An 18,965-nucleotide genomic window follows, 5' to 3' on the forward strand; every position below is an offset into this window, starting at 1 on the left:
AAAAAATTAAAAAAAAAAAAATAAAGGCATGAACTCTGTAGTAAGACCTGGGTTTTCCCACCAATTTAACAACCGTGTGATTGTGCAAATTAAGTAAAGTTCTCCGAGCATCAGTTTTCAGGTATAAAATGAGGATTAAATTAGAACCTTCCTCAAGGGGTTTCCGTAAAGATTACATAGACACAAAGCTTATAAAACTCTTTTATAAGGCTTAGCATATGATACATGTTTAAAGGGTAGCAGCAGTTACTGCTAGTGAGTATTTTAATACCTAAAGCAACTACTAAGAAAACCATATAATTAAACTAAAAAAATTTTACATAAACAAAATAAGATAGAATCCTAAAACATGTTCAAGCAGCCCACAGGAAGCTAAAAAAAAAGAGGAATGAGAAATGGAGAAAATGAACAAAAGACAACTAATAAAATGAGACACTTAAGTCCTAACAAATCAATAATTACTTTTTTTTAAAAGATTTTATTTTTAAGATTTATAATAAGTGGGGCTTGAACTCACAACCCCCAGATCAAGAGTCACACACTCTACCAACTAAGCCAGCCAAGCACCCCAATCAATAATCACTTCAAATGTAATGGTCTAAATACACCAATCAAAAGACAGAGATCGGCAGAGTGGATATAAAAACATACATTCAACTGTATGCTTTCTATAAGAAGCTCACTTCAAATACAACATAGGTAGGTTGAAAGTAAAAGGATGAAGAAAAATAGATCCTGTTAACATTAATGTTTAAAAAAAAAAAAGAAAGCATGAGTGGTTATATGATTATCACGTAAAATAGACTTCAGAGCAAAGAAAATTACTGGGGAGAAATAAAAACATTACATAACAAATGGGTCAATGCACCAAGAAGATACAGTGCTCTGAATTATGTATGCACCAAACAACAGAGTTTCTAAATATGTGAAAGAAAAAAATGATAGAAATGAAAGAGAAATAGAAAAACCCAGTGATAGCTGGGCATTTCAAAAGTCCACCGTCAGCAATTCTGAGAACTGCACAATAGAAAATTAGCCACGAAAGAGAAGAAGTGAACAACATCAACAAATGGTATCAAACTGACATCTACACAACACTCCACCAAACTATTTCAGAGTACAAATTCTTTTCAAGCATTCATGGAACATTCACCTAGCTAGACCACATCCTAGGTCACAAATGAAAATAACTGGAGTAATACATAGTAGATTCTCTGATCATAATGGAATCAAACCAGAAATCAGTAAGAGGAAGACAACAGGAAACAGTTAAAACTTAAATATACTTAAAAAGAATTCATAGGCCATAGAAGAAATCTCAAAGATAATTAAAAAAAAAAAAACTCTGAATGAAAATGAAAACACAACATATCACAATTTGTGGGACACAGCTAAAGCAGTCCTAGAAAGGGAAACACACAGTACTAAATGCACTTACATAAGAGGAAAAGTCTCAAATCAATCATCTTTTTTAATTTTTTTTTTACGTTTATTCATTTTTGAGACAGAGACAGAGCATGAATGGGGGAAGACCAGAGAGAGAGGGAGACACAGAATCCGAAACAGGCTCCAGGCTCTGAGCTGCCAGCACAGAGCCTGACGCGGGGCTCGAACCCATGGACCGCGAGATCATGACCTGAGCCGAAGTCGGATGCCCAACCGACTGAGCCACCCAGGTGCCCCCAAATCATCTTTTTTTTTTTTTAACGTTTATTTATTTTTTGGGGAGAGACAGAGTGTGAGTGAGGGAGGGGCAGAGAAAGAGGGAGACACAGAAATCGAAGCAGGCCCCAGGCTCTGAGCTGTCAGCACAGAGCCCGACAGAGGGCTCAAACTCATAAACTGTGAGACCATGACTTGAGCCAAGTGGCCCACTCAAATCCATAGTCTAAGTTCCACCTCAAGAACCCACCAAAAGAGCAAAATAGTCCAAAAGCAAGCAAAGGAAGGAAGTAAACATTTAAAATCGATAAAACTGAAAACAGGAAAATAGAGAAAAATCAGTGAAACAAATACTTAGTTCTTTTTTAAAAAATCTTTATTTTTGAGAGTGACAGAGAGAGTGCAAGTGGTGGAGGGGCAGAGAGAGAGGCAGAGAGAGAATCCCAAGCAGCCTCCTCACTGTCAGCGCAGAGCCAGACGTGGGGCTCGATTTCAGGAACCGTGAGAACATGACTCGAGACGAAATCAAAAGTCAGATGCTTAACCAAGTCGGTGTCTTAATCCACCCAAGTGCCCCCCAATACTTAGTCCTTTAAAGAAAACCAGTAAAATTCATAAGTGTCTATTAAGTCTGATAAAGAAAAAAGGAGAGGAATGAAATAGAAATGGGAAGGGGATTATCACTACAAATCCTGAAATCGTTCACAGCATAATAAAAGAATACCACAAACAATTATATACTAAAAATTCAACAACTTGGGGAAGAAAAAAATGGACAACTTAAAAATCGATTGAACTACCAAAGTTCAAACCAAAATATAGAACCTGAATACTTATAACTATTCAAGAACTTTGTAGTTTAAAAGGTCTCAAAAAAGAAATCCCTAAGCCCAGATAGCTTCACTTGAGAATCTTATTAAACACCGAAAGAAAAACTAACATCAGTTTTACACAATCTTTTCCAGAAACTAGACCCCTCCAAACTCATTGTATAAGGCCAGTATTACCTGGTTACCAAAACCAGACAAAGACACAACAACAAAACAAATAAAAAGAGAGAGAACTACGAGCCATTATCTCTCATGAACTTAGAGGCAAAAACTTTAAACAAAATTAGCAAACAAATCCAACAATGTATAAAAAGATTTATATGCCAGGATTAAGTGGGATTTATGCCAGCTATGCAGGGTTGGTTCAACATTTGAAAAACAATGTCATCCATAGCAACAGGCTGAAGAAGAAAAGTCATGTGACACAACACCCATTTTTGATAAAAACTTTCACCAAGTTAGAATAAGAAAAACAATTTCAACTTGATAAAGAGCATCTATAAAAAATCTATAGCTAATATCATACTTCATGGTGAAAGACTGTGGCTTTTCCCTTAAGTTCATGAGCACAAAAACAAAGTCAGCTCTTACCAATCTTACCCAAAACAGTACTAAAAATTTTAGCCACTGCAGTGAGGAAGAAAAGGCATAGAGATGGCAAAGGAAGAAATAAAACCATCCCCATTTGTAGATGACATGTTTGTCTACACAGAAAATCCCAAAGAATCTACAAAAAAACCTCCTAGAACTAATTAGTGAGTTCAGTAAGGTTACAGGATACAAAATCAACACAAAAAATCAATCCCATTTCTAATTAAATGTAAATTGGAAGACTCAACCTATTAAGATGTCAATTCTCTCCAAATTTATCTATAGGTTTAATGCTCTTCCTATCAAAACCTCAGTGAGGTTTTGCTACAGATAAGTCTATTCTAAAATTGGTAAGGAAAGGCACAATCTTGACAGAGAAGAATAAAATAGAAACAATAATGCTAAGACTTACTGAAATAGCTATAATAATCAAAAGCATCATATTGGCAGAGGGACAGACACACAGATTGATGGAACAGAAGTGAGGGCCAGAAATAGACCCTGTTATGGACTGAACGGTGTCCCCCCAAAATCAATAGGTTGAGGTCCTAATTCCCAATGACTATATTTAGAGATAGGACCTTTAAAGAGGTAATTAAGGTTAGATGAAGTTGTAAGAGTGGAGCTCTGATCCAATAGGACTGCTGTCCTCATAAGAAGAGGAAGAGACACCAAGAATGCACAGAGAGAAAAAAAAATCACGCGAAGATACAAGGAGGAAAGTATCTGCAAACCGAGAGGGCCTGGAGAAACAAAACCTGCTGGTACCTTGATCTTGGACTTCCAACCTCCAGAACTATGAAAAAATCAATCTGTTGTTTAAGCGAGCCATCCACGGTATTTTGTTATGGCAGCCCTGCCTGAGTAAGAACAGACCCACACAATTAGGCCCAGTTTTTTAAACAAAGGCACAAAAACAATTCAATGAAGAAAGGGTAGCCGTTTCAACAAACGGTGCCTGAGCAACTGGATATCTATTGACAAACACACAGAAAGAACCTCAACCTAAACCTCACACTTCATACAAATGAACCCCAAAGGGATCATGAATTTAAATCTAAAACTATACATCATATAGAAAAAAAATAGGGGATGGGTGCCTGTCTGGCTCAGTCGGTGGAGCAGGAGACTCTTGATCTCGGGGTTGTGCATTCGAGCCTTATGTCGGGTGTAGAGATTACTTAAAAATAAAATCTTTTTTTTTTTAATGTTTATTTTTCAGAGAGAGAGACACACAGAACATGAGCGGGGGAGGGGCAGAGAGAGAGGGAGATACAGAATCCCAAGCAGGCTCCACACAGGGCTTGAACTCATGAACCACGAGATCATGACTTGAGCCAAAGTTGGGCGCTTAACTGACTGAGCCACCCAGGTGCGCCTAAGTTTATCCATTTATTTTAAAAGAGAGACAGAGAGAACCAGCAAGGGAGGGGCAGAAAGAGAGGTAGACAGAGGATCCAAAGCAGCTCTGGGTTGACAGCAGAGAGCCGGACGCGGGGCTCAAACTCACGAACTGTGACATCATGACCTGAGCTGAAGTCAGATGCTTAACAGACTGAGCCACCCATGTGACTCAAAAATAAAATCGTAAAAAAAGAACAGAAGAAAACATAGGGGAAATCTTCTGGTTCAAGGGCTGGCAAAGAACCTGACACCAAAAGCACCATCCGTAAAAGGAAAAACTGGACCCCATCAAAATTAAAAATTTTCCTCTGTCCAAGACCCTGTTAAGAGGATGAAACGACAACTATAGACAGGGGAAAAAATATTTGCAAACCGAATATTCAAGAAAGGGCTAGTATCTGGAATGTATATATAAAAAAACCTCTTAAAACTCAAAAGTAAGAAAACCAGACACCCCAATTAGAAAATGGGCAAAAACCAGAAACAGACATTTCACTGAAGAAAATAAACAGATGGCAAACACACACACACAAAACACGGTCAACCTCTGTAGCGATTAACGAAATGCAGATTGAAACCATAATGAGCTATTAATACGCATTCATCAGAAGGTAAATAAGTCTAAAGACAACAGTGACGACATCAACTGCTGGTGAGAATGAGAAGCAAGGACTGTTCACACATTGCTGGAAGGAATATAAAATGGCACAGCTACTCCAGAAATCAGTTTAGAAGCTTCTTTAAAAAGTGAGCATGCAACTGCCATATATGACCCAACAATTTCGCACCTAAGTATTTACCCTAGGGAAATGGAAATTTGTATTCGTACAAAACTCTGTACACGAGTATTTATAGTACCTTTATTCATAATGGCCCCAAACTGGTAACAACCCAGGTGTCTTTTATCAGGTGAATGGCTAAACTATATGGCATATTCAATTAAAACAAACAAACCCACAAAAGTACCGATACATGCAACAGCTTGGATACATCTCCAGAGAATTAATCAGGCGGGAGTTGAAAAAAAGCCAATCCCCAAAGGTTACACATTATATGATTCTATTTGTATCTATTTTTAAGTCTATTTATTTATTTTGAGAGAAGAGAGAGAAAGAGAGTGCTCATGCAAGCACACAGGGGAGGGGCAGAGAGAGAACCCCAAGTAGGCTCCAAGCTAATGACGTGGGGCTCAATCTCAGGAACCGAGAGATCATGACCTGAGCTGAAATCAAGAGTTAGATGCTTAACTGACTGAGCCACCCAGGTGCCCCTGTATATATTTCCTGAACTGGGAAAATAATAGGAAATGTACAAGCGTTTTAATGATTGTCAGGGGTCCAGGACAAAGGAGAGGAGGCTGTGGGTGGCAAACGGGTGCGGTCATAAAAGGTGTATGTATACAAGAGCTCCTTGAGTCGGAGCTTGACTGGGGTGGTGGTCACATGACTCTACATGTGTGATAAAATTGTACAGAACTAAATATGTACATACAAAGCACTACTTGTAAAACTGGTGACATCTGAACATGGTTGAAGAACTATCAATGCCAATGGCCTGGCTGTAATGTTATATGTAGTCTGGTTATGCAGGAAGTAACTATTGGGAGAAAATGGGTAGAGGCTGTCCAGGATACTTATTATTTCTTCAGTGGCATGTGAATCTACAATGATCTCAAAATAGGAGGCTTGAAAAATGCTTTCTGGGGCACCTGGGTGGCTCAGTAAGTTAAGCGTCGACATGGGCTCAGGTCATGATCTCGCGGTCCATGAGTTTGAGCCGCACCTCAGGCGCTGTGCTGACAGCTCAGAGCCTGGAGCCTGCTTCGGATTCTGTGTCTCTCTCTCTCTCTCCCTTCCCCTGCTTGCACTCTGTCTGTCTGTCTGTCTGTCTCTCTTTCAAAAATAGTAAACATTAGGGGCGCCTGGGTGGCGCAGTCGGTTAAGCGTCTGACTTCAGCCAGGTCACGATCTCGCGGTCCGTGAGTTCGAGCCCCGCATCAGGCTCTGGGCTGATGGCTCAGAGCCTGGAGCCTGCTTCCGATTCTGTGTCTCCCTCTCTCTCTGCCCCTCCCCCATTCATGCTCTGTCTCTCTCTGTCCCAAAAATAAATAAACGTTGAAAAAAAAAAAAATTAAAAAAAAAATAGTAAACATTAAAAAAATAAAAAAATGCTTTCTAATCACACTTGGAGTTAGTTTATATTTACTGAGAGATTTTTAAAAAATTTATTTGGACATTTAAAGATCTATACGTTATTTTTATTAAAACAAATGTAAATAAAAGGGGCGCCTGCGTGGTTCAGTCAGTTAAGCATCCGACTTTGGCTCAGGCCATGATCTCACAGTTCATGAGTTCGAGCCCCGCATTGGGCTCTGTGCTGACAGCTCAGAGCCTGGAGCCTGCTTCGGATTCTGTGTCTCCCTCTCTCTCTCCCTTCCCCTGCTTGCACTCTGTCTGTCTGTCTGTCTGTCTCTCTTTCAAAAATAGTAAACATTAAAAAAATTAAAAAATGCTTTCTAATCACACTTGGAGTTAGTTTATATTTACTGAGAGATTTTTAAAAAATTTATTTGGACATTTAAAGATCTATACGTTATTTTTATTAAAACAAATGTAAATAAAAGGGGCGCCTGCGTGGTTCAGTCAGTTAAGCATCCGACTTTGGCTCAGGCCATGATCTCACAGTTCATGAGTTCGAGCCCCGCATCGGGCTCTGTGCTGACAGCTCAGAGCCTGGAGCCTTCTTCAGATTCTGTGTCTCCCTCTCTCTCTGTTCCTCTCCTGCCTGCACTCTGTCCCTCTCAAAAATAAATAAACTAAAAAAATTAAAAAAAAAAAAAGTAAAACAAAAGTAAATAAAAAAAAAATCAAGGTGGTAGATTAACAAATGGCCACACATCACCCCTATGTTTCTATTCATGCCCTTTACAGTGTGACTTTGCCATTCTTCCCATAAATAGGTGCAGCCTGTCTCTCAAACCGGTGAATTCAGGGTTGGCCAAGTGACCTGCTTTGCCAATGGGGTATTACTAAACACAGTGCAAACAAAGGCTTGAAAAACACTTACACATCAATCCTTGCTCTTCCTTGCTGTTAGGAACTCTACCACGGCCATGTGAAGAAACCCAAGCTGGTCTGTGAGATGGTGAGTGACATATAACCCAGGTATCTCCATCTTCCCTGACAACAGCCAGCACCAACAGCCAGACATGTGAGACCAGCCACTCTAGAAGGACCCACCCTCACCTAAGCTGCCAAAACCATCCGGAAAACCCCAAAATTCATGAGCAGTTCCAACTTAGTTGTTGTTTTATTAAGTTTTGGGGTGGCACATTATGCAGCAAAAACTGATACATTTCGGAACACGATTTGGTGGCATATGTATGGCTAAAGAACATTCAAGAGTAAGACTGTTAACTGGGTACTGGTAAAAATATGATTAAGTTTAAAGTCAAAGTCAAAGCTAAAATAAAAGTGTTTTTATTATCAATCCAATATAAAATCACTACTACAAAATCTAAGTGGTAATAATGCCACCTAACTGCTCTTGCAAATCTCTATGCTGGCAAAGCAAAACAGAAGGGACAAACCAGTTCTTAAACAAACAAACAAAAAAAACCCCCAAAAAACTGAAAAAAGATACTTCAAATCAGAAAATAATTTATATGTTTTACACGGCAAAACAACAAACTGCAATTTTTTTACATAAATGAAAAACACAACACTGGGAAGCGAAGTTATAAACACAGGACACGTCATTTTGTCATTTTCAGTATTACGTTCAGAAACCGGCATGGCCTGCCCCTAGAAATAAAACCCCTTTCCCCAAAAGCATCAAAGTAAATCTTCATAAAGCTAACTATTAGTAGAGACAGCATGACGTTTTATTCATCTTAAAATTTAAAAATAAGAAATCTAGAAGAATCTTATTGAACTGCTGAGGCTCCAAATTCTAATGCCAGTCTCTTAAAGTATTCTGAAGTTCCTAAGTGTATATTGAGGGGAGTGATCAAAGTGAGAAAGTTTCCACAGTTCCTTTCCTGTTTTTCATTCAGATAACAATTGGCTTAAGGAGCTGGAAATGAGATACCTCCCTTTCCCACCCTGAAGCATCAATAATATGTACCATGTGTATGGAAACTTGTCACATTTATCTCCCCAACCTAACCAAAATACATGTTTTTTTCCTTTTGTAAAAAATAAACTCTCTTACAAATCAGGTCAAATTTAAGATAAGTTCCTGTGGAGTATGGACATTCGAGATTTTGATGATCTTAAGTGTTTTACTGATGACAATGTCCTATTACCCTACTTGGTGGTTCCTAGAAAATACATATCCTCACTAATAGTTTAAGATTTAAAATCCTTACAGTAAAATCCTCTCACAATATTGTTGTAGGAACAGGGAATGATGAGGTTGATGATCCTTTACTTGTATAATAACCTCACTTGTTTCTCAGAAGAATCCCATAAAATAAGTCCTATTATTGTTCCCATCATTTCATAGACAGGAGAAGTGAGGCTTAGAGAGGTTAAGCATACAACTCACTCAAAACTGGAACCCTTAACCACTGTCTCTCCTAAATAAAGTCACACTTATTCTACCTCAATATTGGGTTTTAAAACCATGTTTTTAACTGTGAGGACTTGGAACATCCAAATTTCATCAAATAATGAAATCTTCCCTTAATGTTACATACTGTATTCTGTTAATTTTTTTTCTCTAAAATTAAAAAAAAATTTTTAATGTGTATTTATTTTTGAGAGAGAGAGCGAGAGAGAGCGAGCAAGCAGGGGAGGGGCAGAGAGAGGCAGACACAGAATCTGAAGCAGGCTCCAGGCTCCAAGCTGTCAGCATGGAGCCTGACGCAGGGTCTGAACCCACAAACCGCGAGATCATGACCTGAGCCAAAATTGGACACTCAACTGACTGAGCCATGCAGGCGCCCCTCTCTGAATTTTTTTAATGTTTATTTTTGAGAGAAAAAGAGCACAAGTGGGGGAGGGGAAGAGAGAGAGGGAGACACAGAATCTGAAGCAGATCCAGGCTCTGAGCTATCAGCACAGAGCCTGACGTGGAGCTCGAATTCACGAACCGTGAGATCATGATCTGAGCTGCATGCAGGTGGTTTCTTAACCAACTGAGCTACCCAGGCCCCAGTTCTTTTCTCCTTTTAAAATCCTATGTTCATACAGGAGGGGAAATGAATTAACCTTTATTCACATGTCTTATATGCCAAGAACTGTTCTGAGCAAACCAATAGCTTTGTTTTATTTCTTATACTCTTCCAGTGAGGTATCTTTAATTTTACAGATGAGGAAACTAAGGCTCAAGAGGTTAGTTTCCTCAAAGGCAAATGGCTAAGCAATGGGAGAGTTCAGATCTGTACTCTGGTTTGTACAACTGAAAAGTCCTTGGGGTTTTTTTTCCTGACACCTACCAGAGTATGGAAAGCATAATACTTTGGCAAATATACATGTTATGTAACAGATGAAACACAGCATCCTTTATTACTGCATATACCACACAAATACACAAAATATTATGAATTTGCTAAAGAATTGTTAAGTCTCTAAAAAGTTTTCCTAAACAAAGTAACACTTCATCAAGATAGAAGACAAAATATTTCTGATATTTAAGTTTCTTTTCCATTTATTAATCCAAACAAATCAAATGTCATCAAAAAATAAAATATTAAGGTGACCGTATAATACTACAAAGGTTAAAATATGGACTATACTTTCCCAAGATTTACTGAGGTGTTTGCAACTCCTACCTAATTGTACCATAAAAGTAAATGAACCTCTTCTAATTGAAAATACATCTAAGACGTTTAGCTGATGATAATACAAATAATACCACAAAACATAAGTAGCACAGTAATACTGTTTTCCTTTTGAGTGAGGAAGAGGTATCATCTCCAGAATAATCTCCAGGAAAGTAGGTAATAGCACCAAAGCATCTAGGTATGCTGCCAGAGTTCCAAGAAATTTCGAAGCCTTCCAACATTTTTGCTTTGAGTGGTTTTCAAGTACAAGAACCTTGCACCTCATTAATGCAATGGTTTTATGAGTAAAAGATAACCAGTTAAGGCTTTTTAAGAGTTGTAATGTTCTCTAAAATTGAAATATGATGTCATTCCCAGGATTAAATGTATGAGATTTTCCAGATAATCCTGGCTGAGCAACCAGAGAACTGTCATCATTTGCGGTCAACACTTTCATGTCACAAAGCAATTCATGATGCATTTCTGCCATAGAACTTTACTTCTTTAGTTTCCTTATCAAACATCTAGAATTAAGGGAAGTTCTAACATTCCTTTTATTTTATTTTCTAAAGATTTTATTTTTAAGTAAACTCTACACCCAGTGTGGGTCTTGAACTCACAACCCTGAGATCAAGAGTTACATGCTCCATTAACTGAGCCAGCCAGGTGCCCCTCTAACGTTCCTTTTAAAAACATTGTGAAATTTCTTTTCAGACACCACGAAGAAATTTATACAAAGTTCTGAAATTCATGTAACTATCCAGACTCTATGACTGAACACCTGCCAGATTTAATCTCCATCACTGAATTGTATAAAACTCTGAAATTAAGATTTACCTGCTTCGTTGTTAATCGGAAACTCCCACAGTTTCCCCTCTTTGGTCCACTGGATCATCTCTTCAAAACCATTCTGAAGGGGCTGTTCATTTACCTCAGCTAACTGCTTAGCAAATTCCACATCCCAAAGGGAAGGTGCTGTCTCTGTATAATAAAAACATTTCAAATAATCACAAGTCAATGCGTATATATCTTTATTTTTACAAAAATGTTGTAATCAACTCCAAATTGGTGAAACATTTCAGGTCCTGAGGGATATACATAAACAGTATATAATGGAAGGTCATTCTCTGAGAGCTCAAACTGTTCAAAAATGACATAAAAAGCCTGCAGCAACCATAATTGCAAGCCTTGGCTTCTGTTTTACTACACTGCTAGGCAAGCAAGCCCTGAAGTCTCACTGCCCCCTCTACTGGGAAGGAAACAAAAATATGTATTTTGTTTAAGGATGTTTCCATGAATGTGAATATTTTTTATAAGACATGTGACTTTGATATTTATAGTCCAGCCTGTTTACCTTTTAGTCTGTCAAGATAAGTCACCAATATACAACCAATAAAGACCAAAGAAATTAAATTAACATAATAACAATACTACTAGCGGATACGGAGCACTTACTCTGTGCTAATGCTTTTTCTACATTAGTTCATTTAATCCTCGCAACCAACCCTCTAAGTAAGTTAATATCATGTTAGCTTATAACCACCATCATATCACATTTTAATCATTTTATTTGCTTTGGAAATGTAAGACACTTTTCAAGAATGAACTGCATTTCCACCAGTCACTGTTGGTGGGAGTGTAAAATGGCACAACCTCTTTGAAAAATAGTTTGGCGGTTACTTAAAAAATTAGAAAATACACTTCGCATACAACCATTTGACTCCTAGATATTTACCCAAGAGAAAACATATGTCCACACAGACTTGTATATGAAAATTCACGTACAGCCACGTCTGACTGCACACTGACTGCTAGATATTAAGTATGTTGGCCTAGAACATCTCATACAGAGAAAAGATCATAGCAGTTAGGCTTAATTAGCCACATTTCCAGAGTAATCATAACAGTAAAATAATTATCATAGTCCCATTTTATAGATTTATTCAGTGGACACTGATGAACCTATGTCTTTTCCATGATCATCAACACCATCATCATTACGTTTTTTTCTATTTAAAAATTTTTTTTAATGTTTTATTTTATATTTGAGAGAGAGAGAGAGAGAGAGAGAGAGAGAGAGAGAGAGGGGCAAAGCGTAAGCAAGGGAGGGACAGAGAGAGAGGGAGACACAGAATCCGAAGCAGGCTCCAGGCTCCAAGCTGCCAGCACAGAGCCAACGCGGGGCTTGAACTCACAAGCAGTGAGATCATGACATGAGCTGAAATCGGACACTTAACCGACTGAGCCACCCAGGTGCCTCAACGCCATCATCGTTGTTGCTAATAGCTGCATCTATGTACTGAATGTCCATTGTGCTCCTGACACTTCAATTACACATTAGTTCATTTAAGCCTTGAGAGGTATGTATCAGCCCTATTTTATAGATGGAGAAAGGAAAACTCAAAGAGGTTAGTATGCCAGAATATGAATTTGAATAATCCACATCTATCAAATACTGAAACTCCTTCCATTAAGCTATCTGGCCTCTTGGCTCTAGATTACTCCAGGATAAGCAGTAGGGTCTATGACTATATCCTTTGCAGCAGTGGTAGGAACATGGAGGGAGCAAAATGCGGGAATCCTGAGATAGAAGAACTCATTCCATCAATAAATAATTACTGAATGTAAATTATATGTCAGGCATTATTTTAGGTGATAGGGAAACAGCAGTGAATAAATGCTAAATTTAAGTCTGCATGTTGCCGCTACTGTATTTAATTGGGAACAAAAGACGTTCTTTAGACTCATGCAAGTATAACTTATTAAACAGTACCTTCATTAGAGTAAATTTTCATAAATTTGCATATTACTTTCCTTATTAAAGTACAATCATTTTATACTGTTTTATAAAATTTCAGTACTTCCTTGCCAGCTAATTTCAGTTTTAGGAACAGGATTTCTGATCAAAAAAAGCAAATTGGCTTCTTCAAGAATACAAGTGCCTCTTCTGGTTGTTCATTAGGTGGACAACAGTGACTGCCCTGACAGTAAATTCCCTTTAAAAAAGAAAAAAATGTTTATTTATTTGAGAGACAGCAAGCCCAAACAATGCAGTTTTCACATAAGAGAAAGGAGGTTGCTCTCTTAGCTTTCTTTTCAGTTTTAAATGAACAAACACTGATTAATGTAAATATCATATTAAAATTAGATAAAGTGATCTCAAATCACTTGAGTTTTCCTCTATGGATAGATATTATATAGCTCAATTTGTTCAAAAAAAAGCATTTACAATTTAACATAACTAATTCCTATGATCTGTAAGCCACTTGGCTAGGTGCTGCTGGGTATACAAAAGTCAGTGAAACCTAGGCCCCAACATCTAAAGGTTTATTGAATATTGGGAAAAATCAGATGTTTCTATAAGTAAGTGATAGATTAAATGAGACATTGGAGGCTGGCCTCAGAACTTAAAAATCAATTATAAAATTATTTCTATGAAGTCCCAAAAGCTAACTTAGAATCTTTGGAAATGAAAGTCACTTGTAAGCTGAAAACCATTTGCATTGAATTTTCTCATCTATTTTAAGTTATCACTAAACCATATTTAACGTCAAGCAAGAAGACGTCTCGTATCTCTTCGAATTAGACTTCAAATGATGAATTTGAAGGATTTGACTTCTTACCCAAAGAAGAAAGGGGGAAGAATAAAGAACAAGACTAACTATGTATTAAGAAAAAAACATGAGACTGCTAGATAGATCTCCTGAATGCTCTTCTTCCGAGCTCCGAAACAATCTCCAAATCACCTCACTAAGTCACTTCTACAAATGCTATCTCCTCTTCTGGACAGCAAGCTGCTCTAGGGCCGAAGCCACAGTTTAGCTTTTGTAATAGCACAGGTGCAAATGGTAGGTGATCACTAATGTTCTAACCCAAATCAGCAGCCAACTGATAGCTCTGGATTCAGGAAGCTGGTAGGAGTTACCTCCCGCTGTCTCATAGCATGCGACATTTCAAGGGACACATCTGACCAAGACTGGCAATGTCAACAACTACGTTCATAAGCAGGACCCAGGTCAATGACAGGATGGCTTATTACAATACTTGACATTATGTAATCAAAACGTGAAGGACGTTGTTGAAAGATGGAATGTTTGTATACTTGAGAAACAGTGTTGTTCTTTTTTTTATGTTTATTTTTTTTTTTAGAGAGTGAGCGAGAGCACGCATGCATGGAAGAGAGAAAGGGGGGGGGGGAGAGAGAGAGAGAGAGAGAGAGAGAGAGAGAGAGAGAGTGTCCCAAGTAGGCTCTGTGCTATTAGCACGGAGCTTGATGTGGTGCTTCATCCTGCAAACTGAGAAATCATGACCTAAGCCAAAACCAAGACTTGAACCCTTAACTTATTAACACCCCAGCACCCCCCAATTGTGTTGTTCTTAACAAACCTGTTTCGGGTGCCTCTTCAGTAACGGCCTTAAGGTCAAAAATATTAAGTCTCTTCCCCTTGAGTATATTTTTCCTAAGGCTGGAAAAGAAAAAACAATTTAAGTTAATATTTTTATACACTGCCAACAAAAAATTCTTTAGAAAAAGAAAATTGTATATGAAATACTCAATGTAGAAGTTTAAAAATATTCCACTGACTCACACCCAGACATTTTAACTAAATTTCTGCATCTTTAGAACTGACAACAAAAAACCGGAACAAATGCACTTGAAGTTTTGCATCATGATACAATAAAGCGGGTTAAGTAGTTTAATGTCTAAAACAGCTAATTGAAAAGATTAGTTTGAATTGCCATAATTTTTACGTGATCCATTTCATATTAAGGTTTTAGAAAACTCAACATTAGACAGCTATTAAAATATGCTAAATTAAAAGTTGTTGAAGTCAACATTTGTCTCAGTTTAAGGGCAGAAAACACTGCATGTTTAATTACAAACTATAATTATAAAAGATGGCACAGATAAATCAAAACATTCCCACTTATAAAGCAATCATTCTGTAATTTTAACATAATGATTAACTTTCTTTATATAACATTTTTAATTAACTATTGAAATTAATGTCAGAGAGTTAACAGATAACTTTTCCTTGTATATTTTAATCAACTGCTTCATGTATCACCTTACATTCATACTTACATAAATTTACTGGCAGATTAAAAGCCAGTTTAAAAAATGGACAGTTACTTTTAAAATAATTTTGAATACTTTTCTGGATCACATTACTTTTTTCTACAATATCACACTAACTGAAAAAATGCAAATACCATATTAAAATGAGATAAAGTGATCTCAAATCACTTCAGGTTTTCGCTAGCAGGTCCAGAACCATCCTCAGGGCTTGCATTCTTCTCTGCACCCAGCAGTCCCCAACTTTGCATCAGGTCAACAGGATGATGGATTAAGGTGACTCATGGTAAAGAGGGAATGATCTGGTAAAGTATGGAATTTTAGAAGGTACTAAAGGGGAAAGGAAGGGAACAGACGTTTTCATTGCATCTACTATATAGAGTCTGCACATCCCTTTCCTATTTCTCAAGAAAGCCATTTAAGTTAGCATCTCCTAGATGAGGAAACAGACCAACGAGGCCATGCAAGTTGCCGCAGTTCCGGGATTAGTCTAGCACAGTGCCAAGACTCTGAGGTATGCTAGGGCCAGTGCTCTGTGCCTCACACTTCTCTGTTCTCTTACTGAAGGAATCAGCCCAGGGCATATTAATGGTGGGTTGTCTCAGGCTGTCCCAGGACAGAGCAGGGAGAACAACTTGGTGTCTTACCACTGCTTTCCCTAATCCTAGAGTCCTTCAGTCAGTTTTTTAATATAGCCATTATATGCACATAAACCCCGGTCCTACTTTTTTAGCTACTCCCTTCCCACTTTCTAATTTTTCTTTTAAGATTTTACTTAAAAAAAATTTTTTTTTAATGTTTATTTTTGGGAGAGAGAGAGAGCGAGCGAGCAGGGGAGGGGCAGAGAGAGAGGGAGAGACGCAGAATCTGAAGCAGGCTCCAGGCTCTGAGCTGTCAGCACAGAGCGCGACATGGGGTTCAAACCCATGAACCATGAGATCATGACCTGAATCCAAGTCGGACACTTAACTGACTGAGCCACCTAGGTGCCCCTGTAAGATTTTACTTTTAAGTAATCTCTACACCCAACTCGAGGCTTGAACTCACGACCCCCAGATCAAGAGTCACAACCTCTACTGACTGAGCCAGTCATGTGCCCGCCACCTTCTAGTTTTTAATGACAGCTAATATCATTAAGAATCAAATTATGATATAGCATTCTGACATAATTGTATGGAATCATGGAATCATTTCAACAAAGAATGATTCAAACAAGACTGAAATTAAATATTCTTTTTTAAAGTAAGTTCTATACCCAACGTGGGGTTTGAACTCATGACCCCAGATCAAGAATTACATGCTCTACTGACTGGAGCCAGCCAGGCGCCCCTGAAATTAAATATTCTTGAGGAATCTTAAGTAAAACTCCAAGTACTCATTCTATTTTATCTAATAATATGTCATAGGTATAAAATCACTTTAAATTAGTAATTCAAATAATTTCCCAAAGTCATTGTAACCTCTTGAACTTCCTTTGTTAACTGCTGACCATCTTTTACAATTTTCCTGTACAAATTCATAGTTTAACTTCTGAAAAGAGCTAACTCAAGTTGCTGGAATTATAATTAAAAGAAAATCCACGGAATACATAACACATCAAAAATACTCCACTGTAGGCACCTCCTCCTACAAAGATCAGTTAGTTTTTGTCACAGCGTGCTATAAATATCTGGTTCCCTGTCCCCAACTTTCACTTTATGGGCTTGAAGGAGAGAAAGCAGAAACTTTATGTGAATACAGACAGCTTTGTATTATAAAATAATTATGTAAAACATGGCTTAGCATCTTGAAGTCTGCAAATTACCAAATTCAAATTGCCACAAATAATCTACCACTTTCAGATATTATAATGGATCTTCCTTTCTTTCTTTTTTTGATGATGGCTTATTTCTCTAAGATATGAATAATGATAATTATATAGAGAAATATAAAGATTATATGAATATACATTGTTATGTATGAATCAGAATGAAAAATAATGCTTCTCACAAAATGTTCATTTGTTCAGCATTAAATCAGCTCCACTTATCCTAAATCAGGAGACCTCTATTCATCTCCTGGGTAAATGCGAGAAAGGGCCCAACTTGATTAATGGTATAGAAAAGCATAAGACTGCTAAACCCAGAACACCTTTTCCTCTGTAAGACATGGTACACGCAGAGTGAGAAAACAGATATAATTTCATCTATAACGTTCAAACACCTTTCAGCAATAAACAGGCACAGAATAAAGTAAACCTCCAGAGAAACAAACAAAACCAAAGAGACTGCAAAGAGCCTGAATACCTTTTTTTAAGATCATTGGTCTTCTTCTGGCCCACGTAATCATTAGATCCTTCATCAAACTGAATTTGATGCACTGGTCTTGTACTAACTCTAGCTGTGGAAGATTTGGCAATTTTCATATCTGATATTATGTTACTGACACTGAAATAAGAAAAAGGTCAGTGTATTAGAAATTTTAGCTACAGAACAGTAAAAAACTTTCTTACACATGAGATTCATATCACTTTGTTTATACTTCACTTCTATGCAGTAATATAGCATTAAATGTTATGTTTAAATGAAAGATTTTTTTTAAGTTTATTTATTTATTGGGGGGGGGGCGGCAGAGAGAGAGAGGGAGAGAGAGAATCCCAAGCAGGCTCCACACTGCCAGCGCAGAGCCCAATGTGGGGCTCGAACCCATGAACCGGGAGATCATGACTCGAGCTGAAATGAAGAGTCAGGTGCTTAACCGACTGAGCCACTCAGGCACCCCTTAAATGAAAGATTACATGTCACACACACATTATTAACATTCACACTCCACAGACCACCAAGATTTATGTTTCCTTCTGAAAACTAACTTTTGAAGGTGTTCTTCAGAAACGTGAATTTAAAACATGAATTAAAAGTGTTGTTTATTTAAAAAAAAGTGTCACTAACGAAAAAGTATCAAACATTTGAAGCTGTATATCGACTTCAAACAGGGCATCAAGTATGAGACGAGAGGATGGATGGGAAGGTGTCAGCGAAACAAAAGGATAAGAGCAAAAACTGAAGGAAACAGGCCTGAAGACGATCGCACTCTGCACACGACCAACAGATTATTTAACGGAAAAAATGAATCTTCTCAGAGAAACTGTCTTATTCTGTATTTGTTTTTAATAACACTACCGAATTTACAGTTTCTTTTTTAGGAGCAAGAAATTGTATAACTTGGCAGAAGAAAACTTTAACCATCCCACTGATCTTTTACAAACTGCAATCCTACTTCAGATCATTTTTAAAAAACCTAATTACTAATATTCCACTTAAGAGAAATATTTTATATAAAATGTAAATGTATGAATATAATTGCGTATTACTCACCACGCACATGAAAACAGCCTATTTTGAGAAACCAGCATTACTGACAGAACTATTTGATCCACTAACCTAACTTTAGCTCTTTCTCCATCCTTCTGTGCGTTTGAGACTTCCTCGTGCTGCTGGAGCTGCCTGAGCAGCTCTGACTTGGTCATCTGCTTGTCAAACGGGAGAACATCTGCAACAGCAGCTGCGGCTGCTACCAACTCAGGACTCAGGGACTTGGTTCTGACAAAGAAAAGGAAACGCAAGTGAGAAAAAAAGGAGGCATTACTTACTATGCC

The 18,965-nt window shown here is 37.7% G+C and overlaps 1 protein-coding gene across 3 annotated transcripts in view; it reads right to left on the minus strand.

The window, feature by feature from the left end:
• The window catches only part of MRPS31 (mitochondrial ribosomal protein S31), a 38,480-nt gene that overhangs the window by 6,865 nt on the left and 12,650 nt on the right, over positions 1-18,965 (minus strand). For 2 of the 3 annotated variants that reach the window (XM_047872353.1, XM_047872346.1), the window contains exons 3-6: positions 18,751-18,909; positions 17,617-17,757; positions 14,641-14,720; positions 11,092-11,235 (exon numbers count right to left, since the gene is read on the minus strand). In XM_047872353.1, the coding sequence (XP_047728309.1) occupies positions 11,092-11,235; positions 14,641-14,720; positions 17,617-17,757; positions 18,751-18,909 (524 nt within the window). Of the gene's footprint in view, positions 1-3,864; positions 3,944-11,091; positions 11,236-14,640; positions 14,721-17,616; positions 17,758-18,750; positions 18,910-18,965 lie in introns of those variants that run through there. The other variant, XM_047872360.1, reaches the window with a different exon arrangement.

This window comes from Prionailurus viverrinus, chromosome A1, assembly GCF_022837055.1.
Source record: "Prionailurus viverrinus isolate Anna chromosome A1, UM_Priviv_1.0, whole genome shotgun sequence".
In the NCBI taxonomy this organism is placed as follows: Eukaryota; Metazoa; Chordata; class Mammalia; order Carnivora; family Felidae; genus Prionailurus; species Prionailurus viverrinus.